This window comes from Blennius ocellaris (assembly GCF_963422515.1).
Source record: "Blennius ocellaris genome assembly, chromosome: 1".
NCBI lineage: Eukaryota > Metazoa > Chordata > Actinopteri > Blenniiformes > Blenniidae > Blennius > Blennius ocellaris.
Genome location: NC_137650.1, coordinates 15,056,234 through 15,068,709, shown reverse-complemented (window position 1 = coordinate 15,068,709; position 12,476 = coordinate 15,056,234). Strand labels below are relative to the sequence as shown.

Genomic DNA, 12,476 nt, shown 5'->3' with positions numbered 1-12,476 from the left:
TGATCCACAGTCTGATTTTAAAGGGTTTGTGAAAACTTCAGAAAGTTCCTGGCACATTGAGATTTTTTCGCACCCACTGGTCAATTTGAAGTGAGATGAATAACTTTGGGGAAGAGAGGAGTAAAAGTAGTGCATCTGTTCTTCAGGAAAAGCTGAAGGTGGGCCATCATGGAGAGAGGTCTCTGGAGAGCTTCTGTTATTGGCAGTATCAGGAGTTCGGTGGGCCTCGGTACCTCGGTACCAACCATGTTCCTGGTGGGAGAGATGACATCCCCCCAGTGGATACGGCTGTGCTGGTCACCAGGTATGTGCCATCAATTATTCCTGTGATCAGTCAGTTGGCTTCCTTCGACAATCTCTGTCATTCCCTGAGTGATGTTTACTCAGGTGAAGAGGAGATTTTATTTCACTTGGAAAACTCATCAGGATCAAGGAAACTCCTAACGGAGCCGTCAAACACATTTTAGTTCAGTGGCCACATTCAGCCCAATTTCATCTCAAGTGGACTGGACTGGTAAAATAGTGCCATAATAACCTTTAAATTTAGACTGAAAAGTTTTTCTTTGTGATGGTGCAGTGTGTATGTGATGAAAATGTCTATATTTTCAACAAAACTGCATGAAATGACACAAATCTCAACATAAAACCAATTTCAATAAAACTCATGTGCAAAGTACAGTGAAATGTCCCAAAAAACTTCTCCTATAGCTGTTACATTCTGGGTGTTTTTACAAACTCCCCCTGATGGCATGGCTTTGAGGCGAGTTTGTTAGTAACAAGGTAACAAGCTTTGTACAGTTAGACTGCATAAACTACACACAAAGAAAACAATTGGACAGTTAATTTTTACCAGCTGTCCTCAGCTGGTGTAAGTTTTGAAGTGTGCAATCAAGTTACAAGTGGTTGTATTCTTATGACCATTTTCTCCTTAGTTTTGATGTGATTTTCCGTCTTCTGTATCGTTACGTCCCATTACATTGAGTATGATGTATTTTGGAATAACTTGACCTCAGATTCACAAATTTGGCTTTAATGTTAATGCAACTGTCACTTGTTTTGAGTCTTGTACTGTGAGTGAGACCTGAAATCTGCAGCAATCCTTTCAACTTCAGCAATTCAGGAAAGCCTAAATAGTCTTCATTACATATCAAAAATCTGGACAGACATCCAACATGTTTATGTTGTCTTTTCTTGTCTCTTCCTGTTTTTTTTTTTCCCCAACATGTCTTTTTGACATGTTTGGACTGGATTCTCAGAATCGTCATCCGGTTGTGATGGATGATGTGTCTTTGTATCTGCTGGTGGAGAAAACTATATTTGCTGAATGATGAAGACACACTAGTTCCTTTTCTTGTCTTCAGAGTTGGGCAAAATCATCTTCTATACTTTTGCTTATTCCTCAGTTCTTTGTAAATGTGAAACCCCCTTCGTCATCGTCGTCTAATGTGCACTTCAAAGAAGGGAGAGCCCTGATCTGAGACGCTGCTCCTGACCTTCAATCTCAAGCCAGCTGGAGTCTCAGGCCTAATCTCTCTTTCCTCGCTCTGTCAGCAAAGCCGATTTGTTCTCCATCTTCATGCTTGAGTCCCAACAAGGCAGCGTCTGGTGCAACATGACACATTTCTAATTTAGGATTAGCTATTATTACCTGCTGTAACTCAAAGGCGGGCGAGTGGCGGTGAAAGGAATCCTTTTGTTTAAATGAGTGCTCATGTCTGCTGTCAGATTCTATCCCGCTTCCTCTCACTACAAAGAGATAGCAGAGGCCATGTGTACAGAAGCCTTTTGTTTTTGGGGTAGTTTGTGGTAAACCTGATCTTCCCTGACTGCCGCCGCTGTCAGGAGGCTTCCTCTGTGAGGACGGGGGGGGGGCAGCCAGAATCAATCTTCTGCAGGGGGAGCGGAGCGAGTCGGCATGCCGGCAAATTAAAGTGTGTCACAAAGCTCTCGGGTTTTAAATTTCACATTGCCGCTCAGTGGATGACACACCTGCAGAATGTCTCCGACAGCTCATTAACAGCCTCTTAGAAAAAGGGAACAAGATATAAGATACTTGCCTCTGGATGGCTTCATGCCACTCAAGGAATGTACAGTACAGCAGGCTGCACAGAATATGAATTGTACAATACACACTAGTGGCATATTGAACACAGCCAACGTCTAGAAACAGGTGAATCCTGGATTAAATGACTTGTCACATCTCAATCTGGATTTCGTTACATGCCATGGAAGATGATTTGCTTTGTTTCTAAGTAGCTTCAAGACATATGACCATGTTCAGACATGATGCCTCGGCTGTGAGACGTCTCCGAACATCAGGACTTTGAATATGAATAGACATTGATGTTGAAGTGGCTTTGATACCTATGGGACATATTTAATTGCTTGAAAATCTCAAAGCACTTACACATACACTTACACACACACACGCACACGGAAGCACGCACATCAATGCCACCATGCAAGCTCCATTGGGATTGGATGGGGTTAATTGCGGATAATTTGAAATCTGGGCAGGTTGAAATGGGGAATAAAACATTACTGTTGAAAGATAATGCACTTCTCTAACTGAGCAACCCTCCACCCCTCGCCTCCATGCCTCCATTTGGCTGATGGTCACATCTGAAACATTGAGGAGGAACTTTGGATAATTGCTCCTCACAGAAATTTTTCAGGTTCACCAGATTATTAAGATATCTGCTTCAAATGAGGAACTGAGCTCAATTCAGAGGGTCTCTTGCAGCAAGGCAGCCCGTAAATTATGATGCTTTGTCCACCATACCGCAATGAACAGAGCTTCACATTCCCAAGACGGACATTAAGATAATGACAAAGTTCTTCGTGGTTGTTTGAGAAGGTTCTCTGTTTTGGAACTAATTTGGTTTTCAAGACTTCTTGAACATTTTGATTCGCATGGCACAAAGTTGTTTGAAAGTTAAATAATTTATGCCTCAAATGGAAAGATTCATATAAACTTTTTTATCATTGGCTGTAATTAATACAGCACGTCTTTAAACTTTAAAGCCCTTTAAATCAGTCATTTTGCAAAGAAATATGGTGCTGTAAAGCCGTGGTAATAGAGGTTTTCTGAGAAGAGAGACAGTTTTGTCTCCTCTCGGCTTATTGTTCAGTTTTACAGGCCCTCAGTTTTACTGTTTTCGTTCAGTCGCTGTTTGCGGTCCAGCAACGTACAGCAAGCCGTTAGAGACCAGCTGGCAAACGTAATGGAGCATTTATTAACTAATTTATACTAATTTGTTGGTATTGTGTATACAGCTTATTCTGTCCGAGTCGTTCATCAATAGTCCTTTGTATTTGATTTCACAAGTAATAATAATGACACGTGGTGAGCCACTCAATCTTGTTAAAGTATCAAACTTTTGCAGTTTCCTTGCATGTAAATTCAGAGTTGGTCAGTTTCCATCGTTTTGCCTCATTGAGTGGTTTTAGTTCCGTTTGTTTTCTTATTGGGATTCCATCCACTTGTGCTGGAACCCGTGTCTGTTGGTGCAGGTCTTTGGGTTCAGTTGAACCATTTTGATAAAAGGTAACCGTGACGAAAAAATGGAATTTTAACAGGTTACATTGCTGCCACATGGAACAAAGAACCAATATGTGTCAATATAATGTAGAACTTTTTATGTTGCAGTGTGACCAGTGGTGTATTGATCCCTGGAGACGTGGGTGTGCCCTCGATTTTTTTCAACTATTGATGTGGCCCAGAAACACAACTTCTTTGAGAAACAGTATCTTGTAAAACGAGTCAAGTTAGGGAAAAACTGCCCACATTATTTGCTCGTTGTCACATCATTCCAGAACGACTTATCGGTTTGCAATATTTGTCTCGTCATGTCTCATCCTACTCTACCTCTTATCAGAGGTAGCGCAGAGCAGGTCACGACTTCATCATCCGAGCGAGAAAATAAAGACTATTCTGCTTGTAGATGCTGCTCAGTGGTGCATCATGGGAGATTTGAAGGAAGGTGAAGCTGCATATACCTGCGAGTGTGACACATTCTTAGATCAAAATGTCATGTGATGACATGTGATGTGAATAGTCAATTTTCCAACCTCTCTTGGCCGTTAGTAAAAAGTCCAGACATGTGAATCCAGCACCGCCTCAGCTGTTAATCACGGCCCGGACTTTACCTGAGCCACGCTGGCTGTAATAACATTGATGACAGGGTCAACTACGAGCCACTGAAACCTGCGAGTGCAGAACTTCACTGGAGGAAATGCATGTGAGAAATGTGGTGTCAAGTGAGACGTCATTAGAATTTATGCATCAAGGCGGCACCAGGAGTGTGTACTCCCGGCTTCGCTGTGGTGGTGCGTATGAGATATTTCAGGTGCTATTTAAGGATTATTGGGCTGCAGGGATTAGTTTCCCTTTTTCTGAATTTACAAATGTCAGTCAAGTTCAGTGTTTTTCTTTTTAAACTCTTGAACAGTTAAAAGCCGATGTGATGAATGGGTCGGCATACCGTCACAACTTCTTAATTACGGCACACAACAGTCATCCCTCACATCTTCTTTTTATGGATTTACAATTGGTTTTATTCCTCATAAATAAGCTTTTCAAGTCCCGTTTGGGAAACTCGCTGGTTCAAGTATCTAAAGATCAACGTCGGTGAATTCTGTAAGTTCTCAGTACCATCATTGAAAAGCATCGGGTGAGAAAGAAACAAAAACTTGATGTTCATATGTGAACTGCATTTGTAACATTAAATTCTCTTCTGAGGAGCTTTGCCACATCATCCCCAAACAGATTTGCATCGTGTCACAGAGTTTGTAAAGATGAAACCAATCAGTCTGGCATCAGCTCAGTGAGATGTCATCAGAGGCAGTTTCTCTTGGCTCCAGCCAACTGTAGGAACGCTTTCATTGTTGATTGGAAGAATTATTTATACCATTGTGCTGTGCTTTTAATTTTAGAACCATTTCCAGTTTAATTGCTGTGTATGCTTCGAATTGAAATGTTTTTCTGACACGCCTACGACTTCTTGACTTCTTGTCTGCAGCGTTTGTCACAGGAAGCTTTCTCAATCGCAATCCATTTACATTGTGTTTAAAATCTTTGCATCCACCCGAGAAGGCAAACAGTTCGCCGTCACCACGTCCTGCTGAGGCTTAACGAGGCTTTAAGTTAGACTCTCGCTGCTCCTCACGGTGGAGACTGCAGGATTCGTTCATGTGGCAACGTCACACACATGAAGTTCCACTAAATAGGAAATAGGCATTTTATGTTGCAGACTTTTAGTTCATACACCAATGAAAACCTATCCGTTTTTAATTTACTGACTATAAAAACGAATCACTGCAACCCTTATGTGTAGTACTTAAAATATGTGTTATTTTTGTGATTTCTGATCCAGTTGTTGATTTATACCATCGTTTCTGGACTATACGCCACTACTTTTTTCACACGCTTTGAACCTCGCGGCTTATAAAATGATGCGGCTAATTTATGGATTTTTACGGGTTAATAGGCTTCATGCTGTCAGATTCTAGATCCGCATGGAGCTACATACTGTTTTGAGCGCCTCTGCTTCTTCAAAACTAGCCTAAAAGTGATATTTCTGCTCTTCGTGACTTTGTCTTGTGCTGCTTTCTGTGGTCCAGAAATCCAGCAGCTGACGACTGTGAGTGATGCGTTCAAGTGATTTTCTTCTCAAGACTTATTGTTCCTCTCATGTTTGTTAGCACACAGAACAGATCTCATAGGAAGCGCAATCCGTTCATCATCTTCCCCAACGATTTCACAAGGGCTTTTGGTTGAATAGCGGCATCTCCCTCCCTATCATTTCCTCAAGCGATGTGTCCTGGAAAGATCCCCACGGCTTCTACAGAGTTGGATGTGAGTGATAGACCCAAAATAGTAGGTGATCCTTATCAGTTGATGGAAGCTGATAATTTATTTCTCGCTATTTTGGGTTATGTTTTAAGTCATTCGTCAATCTGACATTTCTGACGTTCATCAGTCTCTGCTTCAGATGGTCATCAAACTATTATCTGCACAGATTGGAAGAACCAGATGCAGCAATGAAGATGAAATCAAGCTTTCCATGTTCTTGAGTTCTTTTTCTTTGTCTATTAATCTTTTCCTTGGAAGGTTTTATTTATTAAATTGTTTTCATCTTGCCTGTAAGCATGGAGATTGACTTTCCTTGGAAAATCAACATCCTTCTCTTGAAGAAGAATTGTCGCTTGTCAACATGATCACTTGAGTCTTCATTAATTGAGCCAACAGTCTGTCACAAGGCTGGATGGATGGGACAATGAAACACTGATAACTACCTTGAACTTGGACTTCAGTCTGTGTCTGTTCGCAAGATTTTCCATGACTCGTCTCTCAATTAGCGCTATGCCTCTCTTACTCTTGGAAGAGATTTTTCTCTTTCTGGACACTTTGGGGGAATTTGTTACAGCCCACTGAACAATAAACATTGTAATAGCATTTGTAACTGTAGTAAGAAAATATCAAGCTGCTGAGACCGTCTGATAGTCTGTTTGTTTGTATATAATTTTCTGCCAGATCTGCTCAGACCACCTTGTCCCTTCGCTTTCACTGAGCATACAAGGCTTTATTTATTTTCTTTTTTTTGGAAACTTTAACATGCAAAAAAACAAGTATGCTTTAGCAGTTTTGAGCCTCGTCTCAACTTTATAAAGTACACAGTTTGGCGTGGCACATGACTACATTTGCTCTTTTTGCATAGTTTGGCACAAAGGAGTTGTCATCATTCTGAATTCTTCGGCAGGTTACAGAAGCTGCGTCTTGAGAATTTTGCTCAATGTGAATTCCTATTATAAGGTTGGATTTGCTAAGCAGTCAAAGTGACAGCTGAGGACTGAGAACAGCAATGTTGTATAGAATACATACAAAATCACACTGTAGTATTTTCTCTCACATCCTGACTGATAGTCGATACCTCAGTTGTGCTTCGTTGCTTTAAGATAGTAATCTGCCAGGCCACCAATTTTCTAATCACCAACATGCACATGTGTGCAAAACGAGCTACATTTGCTATACAAACAACGCCTGTACCATTCTCGCTAAGAAACTGCTCCGACTCAGCATTATTCTTTGAACGTCTGCATCAGATGTCAGCGTCTTTATTGGATCCAGCTCTTGGCCTTTAGTCAATCACAGAGGTGGATTTTCTTTTGTAATAGGCCAATCTGTTGTAAATTTGGTTTCCTGATGTCCACGAGTGATAGGAGGGGGAGGGGTTGTGGGCTCGGCTGCAGATCCAGAATATATCTGCAGGGATGCAGAAGGAGCCCAACTTTAAAACAAAGCTCTCTGTTTACCAATCGGTTTTCATTCCTACATTCACTTATGGTCAAGAACTTTGAGTCATGACCAAAGGATTAGGATTGTGGATGCAGAAGGATGAAATTAGTTGTTGTTTTTTTGTTTTTTTCTGCAGGCTGGCAGGCTTAAAGTCAAGCTACTACTTTTCCACGTTGAGAGGGGCCAGTTAAGGTGGTTTCTGATTAGGATGCCCAGTGGTCACATCTCATTAGAGGTTTAGACCCCATCTACATCATGTTTTCAAGTGAAAATTGGAAACTTTTGTTGTGTTTTGATGTGTCCATTTAGACAATGGGACTCAGAGCTTCTTAAAATGCAATGTTTTGAAAATAGTTCCCAAATGCAACTTTTTCAAAACGCTAAGCCTTGGTAGTTTTCTAGTTAAGTCACCCCGCAATAGCAATCCAACTAAGTCACCCATCCATACCAAACGTCCATGACTCTGTATACTTGCCATCATTAATGTTTATAGTATATTGTTCTTTGCATATGTGCGATTTCATTACAAAAACAACAGACACTAGTGGCCCAACATGCTAACTATAATTTTTACATTTTATTTTAGAAAAACCTTTGTTTTTATATGGCAACATTTTGAAAATGATGTCTGTTTATACATGCATGGTGGAAATGCTAAAAACAATGTAGTTTTCTTGTTGGGCCACGAGTTGGCAATGTGGGTTGTTTTTGTGATGAATCCACACACACACACACACACACACGAACAGAAATTGATACATCATAAACCTTAACAATGGGAGTACAAGGGCATTCGTTTGGACAGACGACCAAGTTGGATTTTTGATTACAGTGACTGTCAACTATAGGTGATCATGGACAGTAGCGGTGTTTCTGCCGTCTCACATATTTTTAAAAAGTGGCTCCAAGCACTGTAACGTGTAAACAGAACCCAAAATGCAATTTCACATTTTCAGTTGAAAACGTCTTGTAAACAAGGCCTCATGCACATCATTAGACTTTTAATATGTAATTAAAACATTTTACATAGTTGGTTACCATCAATCATCTATATTTTAATGTTGACTTATTTCCTCTCATGGCCTCAACAAAATCAGAATGAGATTAAAAGACTCCTAAAAACCAGAAAAGAGTAAGATGTCAATACTACCAATCTTTTGATACTTTTGATGCTTGACACTTTTTGTAAAGCTTTCAAAATAAGAACCCTGTTCAGGGTCTTGTTTTACCACCATCCTCCAGTTCTTCTAACATGTAATAATCAAATATGCTCAGTTCATGTGCATATGTTCACAACATTTTATGAAACCACCATGGTGACAGTCGTATCTCATTGAAGTCTGGCTCCCAGATGCTGACGTGCAGCTGTTCACACCTAGCTGAGCACTCCCACATGTCAGTGAGAACCGCTCTTCCTCCGCTATCGTCACAGTGGTGTTAGAGCACTCTGCATTGGCGCGGGTTGTAAAAACCCGCCGCTTTAAATGTTTAAGACTCTAAACTTTTCCCCTCCACACCTGTTTTTTTTTTTCCAGGTCAATGTCTGACAGGTTGAAATGTTGGATATTTTAGTATTTTCCCTCATATGCTTTGAAATGTAGGCCTATACGATGTGAATAACACACATATGGTTTAATGCACTGCCGTCATTTAATGGACTGCAGCCATTAAATTGCATCTGTGTCAAGACATTTGATCTCACCAGACTGAAGGTGTAAAGTAACACGTCTTTCTAGCTAAGCTCCAATCGGTCCGATTTTAAGTTCGACGGGGTTATTTCATGGTATTTGACCTGCTTTTTCAACCATGATCCAAACTACTTTAAAGCTGAAGAAAAGCTTGTTTCTTTACTGTTTGTTTCCTGTTTTTTCTTGCAATACTTCAGAGTTGTGTTCATTTTCCTTCAGTTGTGGTAATGAAGTACTTCCCCTTAATTGTTTTCCTCGAATAAACTTGTAAGTGAAGCAAAAGAGCTGCAACAGCAACAAAGGCGTACTCAACTTTCTACTTTTCAGTGATTCTTACTTGCTGCTTGATGTTTGACTCCCATGTGATGAAGCCATATTTCTAAACCTTCTCTTGTTATCTGCTTGCAATTAACAATGCATTAAAATGCCAAATGGCTGTTGATGAAAGTGTGCTTCTTCTTCTGGGCTGCACATACATGCAATAAAGGAAAATCTGCTCATTTGGCCATGTTGATGCAGACAAAGTGTTTGCAGAGGCAAAAAGAAGCTCACAGTAGTGAAGAAAAACGTCAATATAGTCTTGAGACCGCTGTGAAAGTGTTCCCGGGTACTTGTGTAGCATTGAGGCCTGCTCGCATACCTCCAGGTGTCTGTGTGAGGGCAGTGTCAGGGACCCTGTGATGTCTTTTTCGTATGTGCACCATATATTATGGTCACCAGACGGTTTTCACACCATTTTGAGAGACAGCTCAGAGGAATACCTTCCGTGATGGTCGTCTGAACAGACATGAAGGCAAAAGCGTCAAACCTTCTCATGTCATTGCTGAGGTCAGCCATGAAACTGCTTTCTGTGTGTTTTAGAACTGCAGTGTTTGGGTGCAGACATAAACCTAAGTGATTGAAGGCTAGTCTAAAAATGGGGGGTGTTAAGGATCGTGGGCTAAAACCGACCCGGGAGTCGCTCCAATCAGGCCGGCAAACCAACCAGTAAAAAAAAAAAACAACAAAAAAAAACATTGATTCTTTAACGCATTTCTCAGGCGAAGGGGACACAACTCTGAGATCTGGGGTGAGATGGCAGTGAGGCTGTCATGAAAACTAGTAAAGTAGCATTTGCATCAAAGCCATGCTGTTGGGGGGGCGGGAGTTTTTAAAAACAGCCAGAATGCAACAGCTATAGGAGAAGTTTTCTGGACTTTTCACTGTATTTTGCACCAGACGCTTTCATTAAAATTGGCTTTATGATGAGATTGGAGTCATTTACCATACTAATTTTTTGTTTTTGTGAAAATATCAACATTTTCATCCGGTATACTCTACACCACAACAAAGAAAAAGTAAAGTTTAGTACAGCTTCATGTTTGAGCGTTACACTCGCATGGTTACAGACTGGACTTTATGGAATAATTAAGCCAGTCTCCATCAAGCCTTTAAAGTTGCATTGTTGATCAGATTGGGGCAGGGGTCAATCTTTGATTCAGCATCTCTGTAGTGGCGCCTTGAGATTTTCGGACAATTATATGTCAATAAATACATTTTGTATAATTTTTATTTGATCAGTTTAAAGACTCGCTTAAAAACAGCTAAAACTGTTAAATATGGTAAACTGGCTAAGAATGAATGAAATAGTTTAAACTACTGCAAACAAAGAATTAAACGAAAAACGTGAAAACTGGGTACATGGGTTTTTCTTTACAAAGATGTTTGCACCAACTACCACTTTCTCTCAAAATAACCAAGTGGCTGAAATGCGAGTATTATTTTCACTTCTCACATTGGTTCTTTAGTAACATAACATTGATAAGTTGTAGACAGTATATTATTCACATTAATAATTTCTTTCAATTAATCTTTGGCGTCTTTCTTTTTTTTTTTTCTCTTTCAGGACAGATTTCTGTGTTCATAAAGACGAACCCTGTGACACTGTGGGTGAGTACCAAGGATCATCTCAAATCCCATTAATTTCAGATGGACTTGCATTGGATTGTATTATGATGAATATACAGTAGAAGAAAGAAAAAGTAAAAAAAAAAAAAGTTATTAGAGCACTATTTTACCAGTCCAGTCAAGATAAAACTGGGATTGGATGTGGCCCCTGAACTTAGATGAGTTAACCACCCCTTTATTTACGGTCTGTCAGACACAAGAGTTGCATGGTTTGCATTAGGAGAGTAGTCGCCCAGTTTTCTGCTCCCATAAAGACTGAAAAGCTAGAAAGTAGACGGCCATTCATTCTGCTGGTTTAACCTGAACCAGGAAAAAGATGACATAGTTTCTCCCAATGCATAACTTCTGTGAGCCTTTAACGTCTATACTTGATGTGAGACAACCTGTGCTTGTCTTCTTCATGTCTGAGATTAGATCCAGATGTTTAGTGGCTGCAGCCTTAAAAAAAAATGTAAGAAGTCAAAGCTGTATAAATGTGGCCACCATTAGTTTTTGAAGTTATAGCCTAGACTGCTCCCCGCATGCCTCCTCCCTGGAAATCACCAACTTCAAAAAACTGGAGCACAGTCTGTGATGTGCTCTGAATCTATTTTACTGCATTAGACTGATACACTTCAGACTGAACTTCATCATGGGGATGAAAACAAAGTCGCCAGGACAAGTGGGATTATGGAGAGAAATGTTTCTAACCGTGTGGGTGGAAAATTTGCACATAACTGCTTGAAGGTCAGAATGATGCAACAATATATAGATATCTCTCTCTCTCTCTCTATATATATATATATATATATATATATATATATATATATAACAGTTGTGTAATAGCCAGCGGAAGGCACACTGTGTCTCGCATGTTTTAAAGATACAGTGCTCATACTTAAATATACTTTCCATATGAAGATCTTCATCACATGGGTTTCTCACATCTTGGGTTTTGTTTAAACCATTTGAAGCACGGGGTGTCAAAAGTCATTTTAGTTCAGGGGCCATGCACAGCTCAGTTTCATCGGTAGTGGTAAAGTAGTGCCATAATAACCTGGGCAGTTGATGGACATGAATCTCCATGCAGAGCTGGAGGAGCTGGAAATGAGACGCAGTAAATTAATTTGCGTGACTGTGGAGCGCATAGTGAGTGTCGTGGCTCAGTGAAGAAGATACAAACATATCACAAAGATAACATTAAAGCCATCTCTTAATTAAAAGCCAGTCTGCAGAGGTAAGTTTTAAGTGTGTGTTTAATGGCTTTGACACTTCCAGCTGTCCTCAGATCCTCGGGCACACTGCTCCAGCAGCTCACAGCTCAGGAGCTGAAAGATGTCTCACTGAGCTCAAATTAAGAGAGGCCCCTCATCTCTCATCTCTTTTATGAGCAGTTTCCTCGAGTATGACTGTGTGTATATGTGTGTGCGCTCAGTAGTTATTGAGGTATTCCGCCGTCTGTGTGCCTGCGTGTCCTATTCCTGTGCAATTTGAAAGAACATGCATCATGATTTTAATTGCGGTTCAGTTGCGTTGAGATATTTAACTCTGAATAATCATTGCCT

General features: G+C 40.4%; 1 protein-coding gene across 2 annotated transcripts in view; it reads left to right on the top strand.

Moving 5' to 3' along the window:
• The window catches only part of adamts17 (ADAM metallopeptidase with thrombospondin type 1 motif, 17), a 107,464-nt gene that overhangs the window by 33,567 nt on the left and 61,421 nt on the right, over positions 1-12,476 (top strand). For both annotated transcript variants that reach the window (XM_080496351.1, XM_080496350.1), the window contains exons 6-7: positions 147-304; positions 10,871-10,914. In XM_080496351.1, coding sequence (XP_080352477.1) covers positions 147-304; positions 10,871-10,914 — 202 coding nt within the window. The remainder of the gene's footprint in view (positions 1-146; positions 305-10,870; positions 10,915-12,476) is intronic.